Source organism: Amaranthus tricolor, chromosome 15, assembly GCF_026212465.1.
Source record: "Amaranthus tricolor cultivar Red isolate AtriRed21 chromosome 15, ASM2621246v1, whole genome shotgun sequence".
In the NCBI taxonomy this organism is placed as follows: Eukaryota; Viridiplantae; Streptophyta; class Magnoliopsida; order Caryophyllales; family Amaranthaceae; genus Amaranthus; species Amaranthus tricolor.
In genome coordinates this window covers 2,305,877-2,323,797 of record NC_080061.1, presented here as the reverse complement: position 1 = coordinate 2,323,797, position 17,921 = coordinate 2,305,877, and the positions used below count along the sequence as shown (strand labels likewise).

At 31.4% G+C, this 17,921-nt stretch overlaps 2 protein-coding genes across 2 annotated transcripts; both read right to left on the bottom strand.

Moving 5' to 3' along the window:
- Positions 1-1,556: 1,556 nt before the first annotated feature.
- LOC130801392 (protein ACCELERATED CELL DEATH 6-like) lies at positions 1,557-8,951 on the bottom strand. The gene is made up of 7 exons (XM_057665234.1): positions 8,200-8,951; positions 6,034-6,633; positions 4,904-5,412; positions 3,746-4,270; positions 3,346-3,450; positions 2,738-2,854; positions 1,557-1,746 (listed from the first exon to the last, which is right to left on the bottom strand). Exons 1-7 carry the CDS (start codon positions 8,858-8,860, stop codon positions 1,735-1,737), a joined length of 2,529 nt encoding a protein of 842 aa, XP_057521217.1. The 5' UTR covers positions 8,861-8,951; the 3' UTR covers positions 1,557-1,734.
- Positions 8,952-12,941: 3,990 nt separating this feature from the next.
- Positions 12,942-17,674, bottom strand: LOC130801644 (protein ACCELERATED CELL DEATH 6-like). The gene is made up of 6 exons (XM_057665525.1): positions 16,895-17,674; positions 15,655-16,245; positions 14,330-14,838; positions 13,692-14,234; positions 13,422-13,529; positions 12,942-13,264 (listed from the first exon to the last, which is right to left on the bottom strand). The coding sequence occupies exons 1-6, from the start codon at positions 17,538-17,540 to the stop codon at positions 13,214-13,216; spliced, it is 2,448 nt and encodes an 815-aa protein (XP_057521508.1). The 5' UTR covers positions 17,541-17,674; the 3' UTR covers positions 12,942-13,213.
- Between the last annotated feature and the right edge of the window lie 247 nt (positions 17,675-17,921).

The window sequence follows — 17,921 nt, the reverse complement described above, 5'->3', positions numbered from 1 at the left end:
AATATTTACAGACAACCTCTTTGCCCTTACATGACCATCTTTGTACATTAAGAACGGGTGGTTATGTCTTCCTTTTTCACCAGGACACACCCTCATCATCCAAGGTTTTTCCCCTGGTTTACGACTACCACATACAATCATAAATTTACACCTACATGTTCTACTTTTAGAACCGGGTAGCATTATCTAAATTATGCAAATCACCCCTAATATTACCATAGCGGTGACATCTTAAAATACAAACTAACTCTAGAACATCCTTCTTTTTGTTTATATGAAGCACATGTAAATTGAAAACCAATTCATATTGCTATCTCGTCGGTCCAAGCATGTAATTCATTTACAGAATCAAATTCTCTATGCGTAACAAATCTACCAGAGTAATCTACATTATACCGTAAGTTTTCAAAGTCCTGCAAATGTAAAATAATTTTTCAATCATTAATAAATGGTATTTAAAATATAAAATAAAACATAGATTAGGTTAATAAAATATTATATAAATAAACATTAATAATAAAAAATATTCAATATTAAATAAAAAATAATTTACTTTAATGATTAAAATTTCAAATAAATTAAAATATATATAAAATAAAAAAATTTAAATAATAATAAAATATAAAATAATTTAAATAAATTAATACAACATAAATTATAAATTAAATAAATTAGTACCATAAGTTATAAGTTACTACAATAATTTAAATAAAAAATAAAAAATAATTTAAATAATAATAATATAAATTATAAAATATGATAATTTACTACAACATATATTAAATAATAATAAAATAAAAAATAATTTAAATAAATAAAAGGAATAAAAAAAAGAAGGAGTCAGTCCCGCGCGACCGGGCCGCAGATGGGTCGCATAAAACGCGCGATTATTGTTCATCATTTTTTTTAAAACAACAAATTCGAATCGATTGAATTACTTACCGAATCATATCCATGCTCATTTAGCTTCGCCATTGTGAATCGATTTCAAGTTTTAGCTTGCTTTAATTTAGAGAGAGTTTTTTGGGAAATGTTATAGTTTTTGAGTTCGTAAATTATACTGGGACAATATTAAAAATTCATTATATAAAGAATGGCAATAAAATAAAAAGGGTGCTATTTGTAAACTCTAATTTTCACCAATTTCGCTCGCAAAAGTACAAGGATTATCAAATGAACCATGTCTTGGTATTACAATGGTACAATTGTACTCAACAAAGCCCGATTTATATATTTCTATATACACAGCACAAACAAGAGGCTCGTACTTGTTCGCGCTCATATAGATCACCGTCAGGTGGTCGAGCATCAAATTCAAGTTGCTGAACTAATTTAATTTTACATGCATGACTACATGACTAATACTGGTACTGCTTAGGGCCAAATCTAACGGAATTAAATAATGTCAAATCAAATTAAATCAAAGGTTAATTAAATTATAATAAAATACTTTGAAAAAAGGAATCAAATAATGTCAAATCAAATTAAATCAAAGGTTAATTAAATTATAATAAAATACTTTGAAAAAAGAATACAACGTGTGCATAGAAAAATTTCTACCATCTTAAATAACACACATAATAAATATTTGCAAGTATATAAAGTTTAATATGAAAATTAAATAATATCGGTTGACGATATTATTAAGCCTTGTATGCATCTATCCCTAGTAGTACTGCCACTGCAAAGTGTTTGCATACCCAAAAATGATGTTTCTATAGTTGCAGAAGCAGATCATAATTTTCCCTATAATAAAGAATATTCGATTAATACAGTAATATAGTCAACAACTTAACTAATTCAATGAAGATTAATTAATAGTATGTACAAGTTAAGAGTATAAGGTTTTCTACACATTTAGTTAATAATTACTTTCTCGGTTTTATTAAATTTTTGTATTATTTAATTCAAAAAATACTCACAACTACTTCCTCTGTTCTTTTTTTATCTTCTACTTTGGGTTTTTCACACATATTAAGGAAGATAGAATCTTTGAATTGTAGTGGGTATTATTTTAATTAAATAGTAGTGTGAAGTAATGATTGTATTGAAAGTATGAGATAGAAAATAATTATAAATAAAAGAAAAGGGGTACATTAAAAGAAAAGGGGGATTTTAAGGGGTAAAAGTGGGATAAAAACTTTCTAAAAATAGAAAGTATTCTAAAGTGGAAGAACTTTTGAAACTACCCGTTTTAATAATGTGGAAGATAAAAAAAGAACGGAGGGAGTATTAGTTAAAATAAAGGAACAAATTCAATAGGATGACGTAGTACATACGTTAATTACTGGTGCTGAGATTTGATTCAAAACTAAAATAACTATTATTTAAAATTTCTTTCTTTAAGAGTTATATCTTTAGTATAGCTAGTCATTACGTTAGCGGGTAGTTAATTATGAGATTATATGAAATAGTGATCAATAGTTTATGGAGTAGTGATTTTTTAATTTTAAGTATTATATTAGTTTTATTCCATAATGAAGTTTAGTTGTACTGTTTTTATGAGATTAATAAAAATTGAAGTTTATTTTTTTTTGTCTCCTACTCTCCACAATTGATGTATATATTATATTAATTCGCAAACTTAGCTAAGTGGCATTATGTATAGTTTTTAATTTTTTATAGACGTTATATTTGATTAATAATCATTAATCATTAACCTCACTCCTAATAATTGACTATTTATATTTATAAAATTATACCTCTTCCACTTAAAAAACAAAAAAAAAAAATATACCCCTTCAAGCAATGCAAGACGATACCCGTCGTCTTCCTGGTCATGATTTTGATGGCTGCTACTTGTTCCCTCGGAACTGTGTGACATCATGTCAATTCCAAAAGTTGATTTTTTTCCCTTGAAAAAGGAGTATAATTATAAGTATTGTTAATTTAAATTATAAAAACATATAAATAAAAATTTAATAATTTTTTGAAAATTTTACGTGGTAACGATATGCGTTTTGAGTTTTTCTACGTGGTAGAAGTGACTCTGAGCTTTCAACATTTTCATATAGTAGAAAAAATGTTAAACTTTTGATTAATTTAAGTATTTATTTCGACTAAACTACAAAATATAGATGATTGTAACGTCTATTTTTTGTTTGAAAAAATGTCATTATATTCAGAAAAATAGCGTAAAGTTAATAAAAGTACTTCTCTTTTATCTACCATGTAAAAAAGTTGAAAACTTAAAGTCACTACATAAATTAAAAATATTTTACCTACCACGTGAAAAAAATAAGAGACACCACATCGAATTTCCGGTAATTTTCTCGGCTCATCAATTATATACTAATACTTCAGGATATAGTGTATCTTCCAATCCAATAGAAATTAATAATGTACCTCTTCCAGCAGCAATGGAGGGTCATGATCGTCGTCTGTCTGGTCTTGAGTATTTTGATGCCTACGTGACTGATACTTATCAATTCCAAATTTAGGCATTGTTCTCTGGAATAAGTATTCAAAGGGTAAATACTCAATTCATGTTATACTCAAAAAAATCTAAATAAATTTACACTTCAAAATAAGAGAATTAATTGTTATTTTATCTTTTTTTTCATTACGTTATAACTAATTTTTCCACCTTTCTAATAATCAAATTTTTTTAAACATCTAATATCTAACTAACTTTATTTTCTTACTTTAACATTTATTTATTCCTTTAAATATTTAAACTTAATCCAAGCCAACCTTGAGTTAAAGCTTAAAGCAAAGAGTGATAGCTTAGATTGGGATTGATTACCTGTTTTTGCAAAGTAGGTAACTTTTTGTAGTCTCGATTAGAAACAGGTATCAACTTGGAAAGAATGGAATACAAAACAGTCCTATTTGCTGCAATTCCAAGAAGAGAGCACATAATGAAGATAACAATGGCTACCCATAACTTGCTCTGGTTTATTACTGTATAGATACCAGTCATAAAGGCCACCAAGGAACCATATAGTGATTGCATCAGTATAAAAACACTGCGATCCACTAACACGTATGACATATCCTCGTCACATACCATGGACCATATCAAACAAAACAAGACCAATATGGATGTACACATGGCATAGGCGTCTGCTAGTAAGAATACTATAAATGATGCTTTCTTTGCCAGCATGGCACTGCCGGTTTCGCTGTTAAGCCCACCGGGGAGTGTGAAACCAGCCGCAAATGTGATGGTTGCCAATAGTGCTGCGACTACTGATAATGTGGTTCTCATTTGATCCAAATTTGTTCGAGATTGGATATATGATGTTTTTAGGTCTGGATTTATTGTTTCCTGCATATGTATTGTTTCATATCAATATTCTAACAAAGCTGTTTTGGCAAGATATATAGCTTGTTTGATAATTTTGACCATCTAGATATATAAATAGATGGTTGACTTATCATATCATTTTTCTAATAGTATATATTTGGTAAATTAGCCGGTTAAAACAACTTGTCACAAATCAATTAAATGATGAAAATAAATCAACTTGTCACAAGTTGCTCTCACTAGCTAGCATGTTCAAAATGAAGTAACTACAAGTCTACAACTACAACTATATATAGGAGCGCAATTTCACTATTTCTTCCGTTCTATTGAATTTGCATTATTATTTATTTTTGGTTTGTCCCATTTAATTTGTATTATTTTTACTTTTGGACAATGGCCTACTATTTTTTTTATCTCATCCACACATTTTAATCTTCTTTTAATTTTATCTACACAATTCATTCTCTTTTTTTTTTATACCTCTTTCTTAAAAATAACCCAAATCAGCATTGATACAAATCAAAAGGAAAGAGTAATATTTTATTTACCCACTACTCCAATAAGTAAACCACTAGCTCCTAAAATAAAGTGACCAACTTAAACTTAAATTAAACAATACTATCCAACAGAAAATAGTATATAGTAAGAGCATACCCAATGATCATCTTCTTGGCAGAGCTTGGTAAGTAAATCCATGGCAGTTATACCATTATGGTCTGCTATGTTTCGCTTCACGCCGTCATCAGCGAGCAATGCCTTAGCCAAATACATGTCCTTCCTCTCCAATGCACGATGCAAAGGCGTTGCACCCTCAGAATCAGTTGCATTTTTGAGGTCCGCAATGGAATCCTTTTTCAAGAACTGCAAACACTCTTGATAAGTTTGAAATTTGATGTGGTGCAGAGGAGTATCCAGTTTTTCACGACAAACTTTATGAAGGTCTTGACAAGTATCAACGAAAGCAACAACAGCCCACGATTCATTTTGCTGGCATGCTGTAACCCAATCAAAAGGTTCCTTTTGGATCAAGGATGGGTTTCTATACAACCTCACAAGCCATGAAACTTGTGCATTTTTTGCATAGTCAAGAGCTGTTTTTCCCTTGTCATCAACCAAGTTCATCATCCACCAATATTTTTCAAGAACCATCGTACCTATTTCCTCTTTATTCACAATCAAGCAATAATTAATATAGTCAAGTGCTAAATGTTGGAAATACTAAAGGAAAATAATGGGTTTGTAAACTTACATATATAGGTGTTCAACGGGTCAGATCAAAAATTAACTAGGCTAGATCGGAGTGGGTCATGTTAAATTTAAATGGGACGAGCGGGTCAAAACCAACCCACTTTGACCCGTTTTTTATAAGTCCATGTAATAATTTTTTTAATACTTTATAGTTTGTTAGGTTGAATATGATAATATCACATAAAAATATTTATAAAAATGAAGAAAAAAATTCGTAACCAATTCCTATAATGATTCGACCCGGCCCGTCCCTTTCCAATGAGGCTCTTTAATAGCCCGACCCACTAATGACCTGTTAAAGTCAACCAGCCCCGTTAAACACCTCTACTTGAATGTTTGGTGGGTATATATAATACCTTACTTATCACCATAAACACTTAATTATTATCCGTGGCACGTGTGGTCCTGAACCCACGGGTGTTTTGTAGATATATCCACAGGAACATTACGTGACAAATTGTCAGGGTATAACATCAAAATTTGCATTTAGCTAGAAACTTTGCAATATAAAAGATTTTGATTTTTGTATGATTTACCTGGACAATTTCCTAGTGGATGGAGCACAGTTGTTCCGTCCATGGCACGCAAATCACCAAAATCAGGTTCCTGAATACTCAAAATTTCTTCCACAACTTGTCCGTATGAATCACAAAAACAAACAGCATATAGAAGTGGACTCCTACCGCTTCTGGTATGAATCTGACACAATGTTTTATCAATTGATAAGAAATACAATGCAAGTTCTGCATTTTTTGAACCAATAGCAACAATAAAAGGCGTCTCCCCATTCTTATTTTTTAAATTCCAAGGAGGAGAATCAGGAAACACAATCTCAGTAGTACTATTTCTTGCTTCTATTTCGCGTTGGTAACCTTGAACAAGCGCTCGCCCTATCTCAACATTTGCTGTCATTCTTGCTGCTGTATGTAGTGGACTCTCCCCGAATATATTCTCTGTCGACTTGATGAGATCTATGAAGATCTTAGAGCTAGCACCTGGAAAGCCCCCTTTCTTTAGAAAATTGAATGGCCATATTTCATTTAGTTCTGCCCATTTGTGTGCCACATTGAATCCGTTATTCGCAACTTTGTCCACCATATCTGGATGCTTCTCCAACAACAATCTCAACACATTTTCTTACATCAAAAAACGTATTATCAGGCTGTGAGCTTTTGTAGCAAATTTTACTAATGGCAATAGTAATCATTTTATTGATCTGTTTATTTTAAAATTAAGTCTTTAGTTTTATTATTAATCAAATTTCTCTAAATCGGAAGATATTTTTGAAAAAAATATATTAAGGGGGTGTTCGGCATGAGGAAATAGGACTTGTGAAACTTTAAGATAAGACTTTGAAAATAAAAAAAGTGTCATCTATTGTTTGGCATGTGAGGAACTTAGAAGAAGAAGATAAAAATAAAAATCTCAACCAAAATACCCACCCTCACCCAAAAACATTTTTCTTAAGGACTTTAATCCTTTTTAGTTTTATTCCCTAGTTATATTCCTTTTAGGCAAATAAAAACTTGAATTTGTTTTAAAACAAGCCCCATCCCCTCCCTTAAATCCCACACGCCAAACGCCTCCTAATTTTCTGTTTCTTCTATTATCCTTTTAAACAAATAAGGGAGGTTTTCCATGTCTTGTTATATGGTGTTATATGGTGTTATATGGGACAAGATTTTAACCGGTTTAGATAATACTCATTAGTCATTACCATTACGCCTTCCAAAATAGTTACACCATTTTTTATCATGCAATTCAGTGCAATAAATTAATCTGTAATATCTCTAGTTATATATAATAAAAAATTATAAAAATTTAATATTAATCATAATTGTTATGAGACGAATCAAATAAGACCACATTTGACTATTAATTTATAGATTAAAATTAATCACAAATTAAGGGTGATAAATAAAGAGTGTTATAAATTAAATGTTGCAAGTAATTTGAAACATAGGACGACACGACTCAAACCTAGCCAACGATTATTGAAAATAGTAATTACTTATTTCCTTCGTTCCATTATACCTGCTACATTTCTCTTTTTACACAATTTAATGTGTTATTTTAATCATTTATACAATGAACTATACACATCTAAAAATTATAAAAACTTAATATAATAAAAGCATGTGATTAGACGATTTAAATATCTCACTTGACTATATTTTTTCTTACACATTAACCGCAATATGTAAAATAAGCTTGAACAAAGAATAATGTTAAAAACGTTATGTAACAAGTATTTCAGAACAGAGGAAGTATTATTTGAAATTCAATGAGGATTCGTTCTAAAACTAATGTACTTCCTCCATTTAAAAATACTTACAACATTTGTTTTTTCACGCAGTCCAATGCACTGATTCAATTCACAATATCTTTAATTATGTACAATAAAAAATTATAAAAATATGATATTAATAATCTTTGTGATGAGACGAATCAAATAAGATCTCACTTAACTATGTTTTAACTTATAATTTATATATTAATTACAAATTAAAAACAATGAATAAATAGTGTTATTTTTCTAATGTTTCAACTAATTTCGAACAAAGAAATTATTAGGTTAAATAGTTCAAGTATATACATTCGTCTAAAAATGTGGGTTATTTTTGAACAAAGTAAAACTACCACTTCAAGTTAAACGGAAATTTATTCAAAGTCAATTAGAATTGAATGTGATAGAAACAAACCTGAAGAGTTGGATGCAAAATGAAGGGGAGTGAAACCATATTCGCCGCTAACACTATAGGAGGAGGATGACTTCAAAATCTTTTCAGAAACCCTGCTAAACCTATTTTTGACTGCATAAAACAGAGGGCTATTCCCCTGACTATCAACAGTGTTGCAAAACGATTCCAGACTCTCTATTGACAATATTTCCAATGCACACTCCTCGTCATCCTCTGTCTTCTTTACACCAGACAAGACGACGTGCAATGGCGTACGGTTGTGTTCATTTAAAGCTAACCACGGCTTTTCTATTCCCTTATGATGATTATTATCATCTTCTGAAAGTGAATTGTAAAAGCCAAGAATGAGCCCGACGGGTTCAAAACAAGCTTTCTGTGCAGCAGCTACATGAAGGGGGTTCTGATCGCACTCATCCTGCTGAGAGAGGAGTCGTAAGACGACATGATTTGGTAGTAGTTTCATGGCTTCTCTCATGAAATTCAACTTGTCCTTTCTCGCCGAAAGGTGTAAAATATTGCCCATCATTTCATTCTGAGAAAACCCATCTGGATCTGTGAAAGAGTAGTATGATAAGAAGTAATCTATGGATTTGGTAGCAAGAGCTCTTTTCAGGAACTCTACATCGCCTAAGCATGCCGCTTGCCTCAACTCTGGTTCCATGCCCAGACCCGATCTCTCTAATCCTCTAGTATTATATCAAATACTCTTCATTCACATGCGGCGATATGGGAATGAAAATCTGGTGTGCACTTAATACACCAACCTTCACTCCTTTATAAGGTGGGTGACCTTTTTATAATTTTAGATCCTCAAATGAAAAATAAAAGAAGGGTCTTTATAAAAAATAAAGTTTCGATTATTTAATTTTAATTTTTGTAGTTCAGTAGTCATGTATTTAATTGAAAAATCTAATGTTAGAATGTTTAATACATATTAGAACTTACTTATGCAAATACCAATTTTTAATTATAAGGATTAATTTAAGTTGGATTTTTCATAAGCTAAGTCTTAAGCAATTGCACCTCAAAACTAACCTCTATAAGCACATTGCGGGGGTGAAATAAAAAGTACGTAGTAACGTACTTCTACGATTTTCTATTAGAAAATTTGAATGCCAACGCGGAGATTTCCAGCTTCGAGGAAGCAATAGTGGGTGCTTGGTACTGCGTAGGCGTGCAACCTTATTGAAATCAGGACTTGACCTGAATGAGCCAATGAGGGTAATAATTTAATGAATATCCGTGATTTGATAAATCACCTAAAGGACAAAAAAAAAACAATAGGGACTAGGTCACCAGGGAGTAATAATTAAACATAATTAAAAAGGTAAATTAATATTATAAAACTCTTTGTTAACTTCATAAATCGCCGTTATTTACTAATACTTCCTTGAATGAAGGAGAGAATTATGTTTATTGTAGAATGTAAAAATCATGAGTGGAGCAAAAATTGAAAAATCTTTAAAGGCCTCCTATGCAATTTTAAAAATTATGATATTTTTCTAACAACTGTATATCTTTAGACACTGAATATATATAACTGTAATTTAATATTGAGGCTTTTAATTTTTCAGGGCTCTGTATGATCGAACATGTTGAAAATAATTACTATTTAGGAGTTAGTTATATTAATAAGTTATTAGTAATAGTGAGTTAGTGGACTATTTAACTTTTGACATTTAACACTAAATTAGTGACTTAATTTTAGAAAATTTAGTTATTTTCATCTATTAAATCATTTTGTAACTTTTCATTAACATATGAAAAACAATACATTAGTAATTTTACGTTAATCACTCAATCATACTTAATTTCCTATTTTTTCAGCATAGTGGTATCAACTATCAAGTGTCAAAGTTTACAATCCTGAGTTAATGAGATTTAATGAAAGAGAGGGCAGGTACACTGATAAGAGCAATAAAAAAGAAAAATTAATTATATTGAAAATAAACATGTTTGAGAACACTGGAAAAGAGAGCTCGACAAATTCTTTTCTACTCTTGTATATGTATATAGCCATTAATTGATTTATTAATTAATGACTAAAATTTATTATACTAAAATTTAATTTTCATAATCTTGTGTGAAAACGTCTCTATGAGAGTCTGAGAAAGGCTCATAACAAGAGCTATCGTGTTATTATGAGAGAAACTCATATTTAATGAAGTTGTTTCTTTAATTGATTACTTATAATTGTAAATTATCACTTTAAGGTTATAAGTGATGATTTCTAATTTAAGGTTATAATTTGTTATTATCAAATTATAAGTGATTACTTTAAAGTTACAAATGAGCACTTTGATACTGTAAATATGTATTGGATTTGCACAATAGTGATGGTCTTCACCATAAGACCGTCTCATTTAATAATTGATGAGTGTATTAGTTGAGTTATTTAGTCAATTTATGACGCACGCCTTACAATTAGACAACTTCATACAACAATTTATGTATTCAAACATGTGAATTTTCATTTAAGACGGTCTCATTATGAGATTGTATAATACTATGCTAAATAGTTCAACTAAGTTAATTAAAAATATTGACTTTAAATATTAAAATACCCATTTTTAAAAGTTTAAACTCCTTATATAGACCTATTTTAAAGTGAGAACGTCTCATATAAAATTTGCTCAAAATGCTCTGGCAATCGGAGGAGTAAAGACTAAAGCTAGGTTTGGGCTGGATCAAAACTGGACCAAGAGTACTTGGATTTTGCATATTAAAAGTTTCAGCCGGTCTTATACGAGACGACTTCATAATGACGCCGTCAATTTAGGCCGGTCTAATTTGCGCGTATAACAACCTGAGTATTTTTTTCATTTTTTGGGCGTTTTTTAATTTTGATCTTAAAGGTATCAATTTTGACCTTAAAGGTATCAATTTTCAAAATTGATATCCTACGGTCAAAATTGATAAATGCCTAAAAAATTAAAATGTTATTACACACGTGAATTGGACCGGTCCAAATTGTGAGACCGTTTCGTGCAAGTTTTTGCGTAAAAGTTTTATAATGTGGAGCCCATTTAGGGCCAAACTTTTGAAACAAGTAAATTTATATTAATAAAAATTCACAAAATTAAGTTTGGTCGAAAAAAAAAATTTCAAGTGTCACTTGCCCATGCCATTTTGGGTATTTTCAAAAGAATTTTTGTATTTGAACAAAATAATTTTATTCATCCTTATTTTAATATATCTTTCTTCAACTATACTTTAACATTTGAAAAATTATTAATTTAGAATGAGGGAATTTAAAAACAAATACTCCCTCCATTCTTTTATATTTGTCTACCTTACGATAACGGGTAGTTTTAAATGTTTGTCCACTTTAAAATACTTTTCATTTTTGAAAATAATTTTTCCCTAATATACTCTCATAATTCGTCCCATTTTTCCCAATCTACCCAAAATATATACTCTCTCTCTCTCCCTTAATTGTCTCGTATGAAACGAGCCCTTATAATTGATCTCTCAATTCTCATGTCTCTCTGATCTCTCTTTTCCTCACTCTCTCTCTTAAAATATCCATTTTCATGGCTTCTTTAAACCTTTGCCCCCTATTCTTGGTTTACCTTTAATTCATTTTTGTTGAACTAAAATAAAGATTTTTCTCTACATTTTGAGGTAAGTTTCGTATTTTTTGGCCAAATACTGCAAAATCACCCCCCTGATCTTCATCCCCATTAACGTTTGTTCAAAGCTCTGTGTTTTTTTTTTTTTTATCTTTCTTCCTTCTTTTTTCGGGTTTAAACAAAAAAATCCTAAACTAATACGTGCTTTGAATTTTGAGTATGGAAAACAAGAGATCTACTAGTTCTTCAACAATTCCTAGTTCTATTTATGATGGGCTTTGTGATTATGGGGATTTATGTTCGTGTTCCTTGCATGGCCTATCAAAAGTCTATTGAAGATGACGCCTCTTCAATGTATCGTAAGACTAGTTCTTCTCCTTTTCCTTATTCATACCTTAATGAAAAAGAACCCCCGTTGAAGATTGTTAGTGGTGTATGATTCTCCTACTAAAATGAGTCCTTCAAGTCCTCTTGTTGAAAAACATCAAAATTTGGTGGTTCCTAATACTCCTGAAGAAGTACTTGTTGCTAAGGCAAAAAAAAAAACCCTAAAAAACGCTCTCTAAGACATTTATGTTCATACTTTTTTATTTCATAGATGAGAACAATCAGATATTTGGGCTGTAGAATGTTATTTGAACTTTGGAAGAATTCTGAAAATTGTTTGTTGTTGTATGATTTTGGGATTTCTGATTTACGGATGATGTAAGTAGAAATTAAGGATATTGTAGTCATTAAAAATATTGTAAGTAGGTATTAAGGATACAATATGTAGATATTATGGATGATATAAGTAGGCATTAAGGATTCAGTATGTAGACATTAAGCTTTAACGGGCTAAGCTTGAAAGACTAACATAGGGAGTAAGTACATAAAATTAATATCGAACTACAATCTAAATTAATACTCCGTCTTATTCTTCTCATTTGTCCTATTACTCATTTCACATATTAATCTATCAGTTTGTATTTTATTTTTGATCTAAAAGTTAAAACATAAGCAAGTGAGATCTTATTTATTCATCTTTTCATAAACATAGTTATCATTATTCACGTATAATTTCGAATCACGAAAAATTAAGTATATTAACAGATAAATTAGTGCTTCAGCAAGCCTTTAATGAGAAATGAAACAAATATAAAGGATAGGAGAGAGTAAACCAAGATCTTGCAGATAATATCAGATATTTTTTCATATTGGGATCTCTTTCATATTATTGTTTCACACAACTTTCAGCAAAGCGTCTTTTTCATCTGATATAGTTTTCATAAAGCAATGAATATGATACAAAATTTTGTAATAGCAAGATTAATATTGTTCATTGACAAAGAAATTACGGTTTAAAAGAAGGAGAGAAAAAAGAGAGCGACAAATAATTCAAGTGGTATGACTATAATCTTAATCACTTTAGCCGAATTTAAAAGTTGACCACTACAACATGTTCACTTGGCCTTTTTAGAGTCCATATCATTTCCAACAACAGATGCTTTTCCCTGTAACAAAAAAAATTAGTCAATATAGTTTTACTGTCAGTTTAAATCATTGAAGATTAACAAGTAAACATTTATCTACACTCAATTATATACTAGTGGCCAGTGGGTAAAGTGTATCTTCCAATTGACAATAGAGATGAATAATGGAGTATAGTACCTCTTCAAGCCTTTCAAGGTGATGATCATCTATATGATCTTGATTTTGATGACTACTACTTCCCTCTGCATTTCGAGACTCGTCCATTCTACAACTAGATGCGCTTCTCTACAATAAGTAAAGAAAATCAACCCACCATGTTATTTTAGGCTAAATCAACTTGACTTGAGTTCAAAATATGTAGCAATTTTAATTTTGGTAGGCTAATTAGTGAGCCCATGCCCAATCTTGATCTATAACACATAAGAACAAGTGGGTTCAATTGTGTACCTGTTCTTGTGAACTTCCTCGATCTTTGTTGCCTTGGTTTGAAGCAGGGATGAACTTGGAAATTATGGTATGCAAAACAGTCCTATTCGCTGATATTCCAACAAGAGAGCACATGACGAAGATAACTATGGCTACCCATAAGGTGTTATGGTTTATCACAGTGTAGATTCCTGTCATAAATGCTACCATGGTGCCATATAGTGATTGCATCAGTATGAAAACACTACGATCCACCAATAAGTATGACATATCGCGATCACAAACCATGGACCATATCAAACAATACATGACCAACATAGATGTGCACATAGCATACACGTCTGCTAGTAAGAATACTATAAATGATGCTCTCTTCGCTAGCATAGCATTTCCGGTTTCTTGGCTAAGGCCACCAGGAAGTGTGAAACCAGCCGCAAAGGTGATGGTCGCCAATAGAGCTGCAACTACTGATAGTGTGTTTCTCATTTGATCCAAATTCGTTCGAGATTGGATATATGTTGTTTTCAAGTGTGGATTGATCTTGATTTCTTTGCACATAGATTCCTGTTTAAGATTTTCTCATAAAAAGATTGCACTACTAAATGTATCATACTTAAAGCTAAATATGAGAATAATAAGTCAAGTTTGTAGGAACACACCCATTCATCATTTTCTTCGCAGAGCTTTGAAAGTAAATTCAAGGCAGTTGTACCATGATTGTCCGCTATGTTTCTTTCTACTACGTCATCAATGAGCAATGCCTTAGCCAAATGTTTATCCTTCCTCTCTAATGCTCGATGCAAAGGTGTTGCACCCTCGAAATCTGTTGAATTTTTAAGCTCAGCAACCGATGATTTTTTCAAGAACTTTAAGCACTCTTCATAAGTTCGAAATCTGATATGGTGTAGAGGAGTGTCCTGTTTTTCACGGCAAACCTTTTGGAGATCTTGACAACTATCAATGAAGGCAGCTACTGCCCAATTCTCATTTTTCTCACATGCTGGGATCCAATCAAAAGGTTCCTTTTGGATTAAGGATGGGTTTTTGAGCAACTTTACTAGCCATGGTACTCTGAATTCTTTGGCATATGATAGAGCAGTTTTCCCCTTATCGTCGAGCAAAGTCATCATCCACCAATATTTTTCAAGAAGCCGCTTGCCAATATCCTCTGTGTTGCACAACATAGCCAAATATGATATATGTCCTCGTCTAAGGATCGGAAAATATTTTGTCTCTTTAAATTTTTACATTACAAAAATTAAAATGAAAGTCATTTTGATATTCTTACGTAACAAATTCAGAGGATAGAAATTATTTACGCTAAGGATCTGCTTGGATTTAGTGTATAAATTAATATTGAAGGGGTAAATAAAAGTCGAAGTATGAAAACAAAGTTAATTAGATAGAAGACTAGAGGAATTAAATTTTTAGAGAGGTGGAAGAATTAGTTAGAAAGTAATAAAAATAGATAAAATAACAATCGGTTTCCTCATTTGGGAGCATAAATTTCAGCTAGTCTCTTCACTTGAGATAGTGTCTTTTTGAGAGACTGTCTCTTTGAGAAATGTATCTCAAACCCAACCTATTAAAGATTAATGCATACTTTATTATGCTTAATGCTTACTTATATTATTCTTAATGCTTACTTCCGTATCCTTAATGCTTACTTCCGTATCTTTAATGCTTACTTTTAATATCTTAAATATCTACTTACATATTCTTAATGTCTACTAACAATATTTTACAAAATATATACAAGGCCGATCTAATCAGAAATGGTCTCTCAAAGAAACCGTCTCTCACAAGAATTTGTGTATAAATTTAACTCCAAATGAGGGAAATCATCCTTCTTTTTCATTCATTTCTTTTAGTTTAATCTTATTCACCCTCTTTCACAATTATTCTATTAATTTGACTTTTTTTTACCCTTTAAATATTTATTTTCAATCCAAGCGAACCTAAAAAGAAAGAGGAGATAATATACCTGGACAACATCGTAGCAAATGGAGCACTGTGGTTCCATCATTGCCACGCAAATCACTAAAAGGAGGATCTTGAATTTTAAAAATTTCTTCCACAAGACGTCCACATTGTTTAGCACGACCAACAGCAAATAGAAGTGGGCTTTCACCTCTATTGTTATAAGTTTGACACAAAGTAGAATCAATTGATAAAAAATACAACGCCATTTCTACATCTTTTGACAATATAGCTGATATTAAAGGTGTCTCTCCATACTTATTTCGTGCTTTCCAAGGAGACACGATCTCGCATTTTTGGTCCCTTGCTTGTATTTCTTTTTGATAACCTTGTACAAGAGCTCGTGCTATTTCAGGATTTCCAGTTTTTGCTGCTATATGTAATGGATTGCTCTCTGTTTTCTTCTCTGTTGAGGAGTTGATAAGATCTGTGAAAATCTTAGAGCTAGCATCTGGAAAAGCCCCTTCAATGACATATTTAAAAGGCCAAATTTGTTTTAATTCCGCCCATTGGTGAACCACATTGTATCCACTCTCATCGTCCATATTGTCAAGCAATTCTGGATGCTTCTCCAACAACAATCGTAACACAGTTTCTGTCATTAAAATGTTTTCATAATGTAAATCAACACAGCTGCTTTAATTGAATTTAAAGATCTTAAAACAGACCCGATTGTGAGGGAGTATTAGAATTTAGGAAAAATAAGGTTTTATTAATATTTGTTTATCAATTGAATTACATAAGTTTAATTGAGAAAAAATCTACTGATACGACATCGAAATAGATATTCACTTTATCCATGAAAATGCAAATTCAGTTTGTACAATTTATTTATCTGACTCTGACCTTCCAATCCAATTAATTTTAACACGCCAAGGTTAAGCACGAGTTTTTCTTGTTCCCTCATGGTATCAAATTACATATACGGTATATACAATTATACATGACAAATGACAATCTCAATATTTGTCTACCTGACTTTTTGACTGTGAGGGTGTATTAGATTATAATAATAATATTTTAAATTTATTATATATTTCTAGTTTTTATTTTGCGAATATTATTTAAGGAATTATAAAAAACTAGTTAATTCTTTCAATTTTCAACTTTATTTATGTACTTTTCTATAAAAAAAAAACTTTATTTATGTACTTATTAGTCTGTAATAATAATCAAATTATTATATATTGTTGATCAATAATCGCAATAAACATTAAGACAAGTAATTCTTTTGGCAAACATACCTGAACAGTTGGGTGCAAAATGAAGAGGAGTTGAACCGTTTTCACCACTTAAACTGTAGGATGAAGAAGACATCAATATCATCTCAGCAACTCTGTTAAACCCATTTTTGACGGCAACGAAAAGTGGGCTATTCCCGCTTTCATCAACAATGTTGCAAAACGATTCAAGATTATCCATCGACAAAATCTCTAATGCACATTCCTCGTCATTCTCTGTCTTTGTGGTGCTCAAGGCTAAGTGCAATGGCGTACGCTTGTTCTCAGTTAGAGCTAACCAAGGCTTAGCTTTACCAAGAGGATGATGTTGATACTGGGCTGAAACAGATTTATAGAAGCCAAGGATGAGCCTCACGGATTCAAGACAATCTATCATTGATGCCGCGACATGGAGGGGATTCCAATCGTCTTCATCCTGCTGAGACAGCAGTCGTAGAACAAGCTCACCTGGGAGTATTTTCATGGCTTCTCTCATGAATTCCACTTTGACTTTTCGTGCTGCCAGGTGAAAAATATTACCCATAATTTCATGATCCCCATCTGGGGAAGAGTAGTATGATAAGAAGTAATCCGTGGATTTTGTAGCAAAAGCTCTGTGGAGGAACTCTATTTCGCCTAAGCATGCTGCTTGCTTCAGATCCGAATCCATGCTATGATCTTTCTGACTCTCTAATGGCTATTTGGGATTATTAAGCTGATCTGCCTCTTTGCATATGGTATTTGTTTATTTATTTGAAGCTTACAATCCACGGCAGAATATGATCTTTTAAATATTGCTGAAATGATGAAGGACTGTGCGTTAAAATAAAAGTCAACTTTCCAATAACAAGAAGAAAACCATAAAAGTAAAAATGTCACCGTCCGTCGACCTCAAAACAAGAAATACACATTTTTATTTTCCCTTTAATTTGTATTAATTAGACTATTTAGTCCATATATCTAATGTATCTCTTGAAGAGACCGTCTCTCACATAATAGTTAGACCCCTTAATCTAAGAGACTTTGTACCAACTTGAAAATGCCTACAATC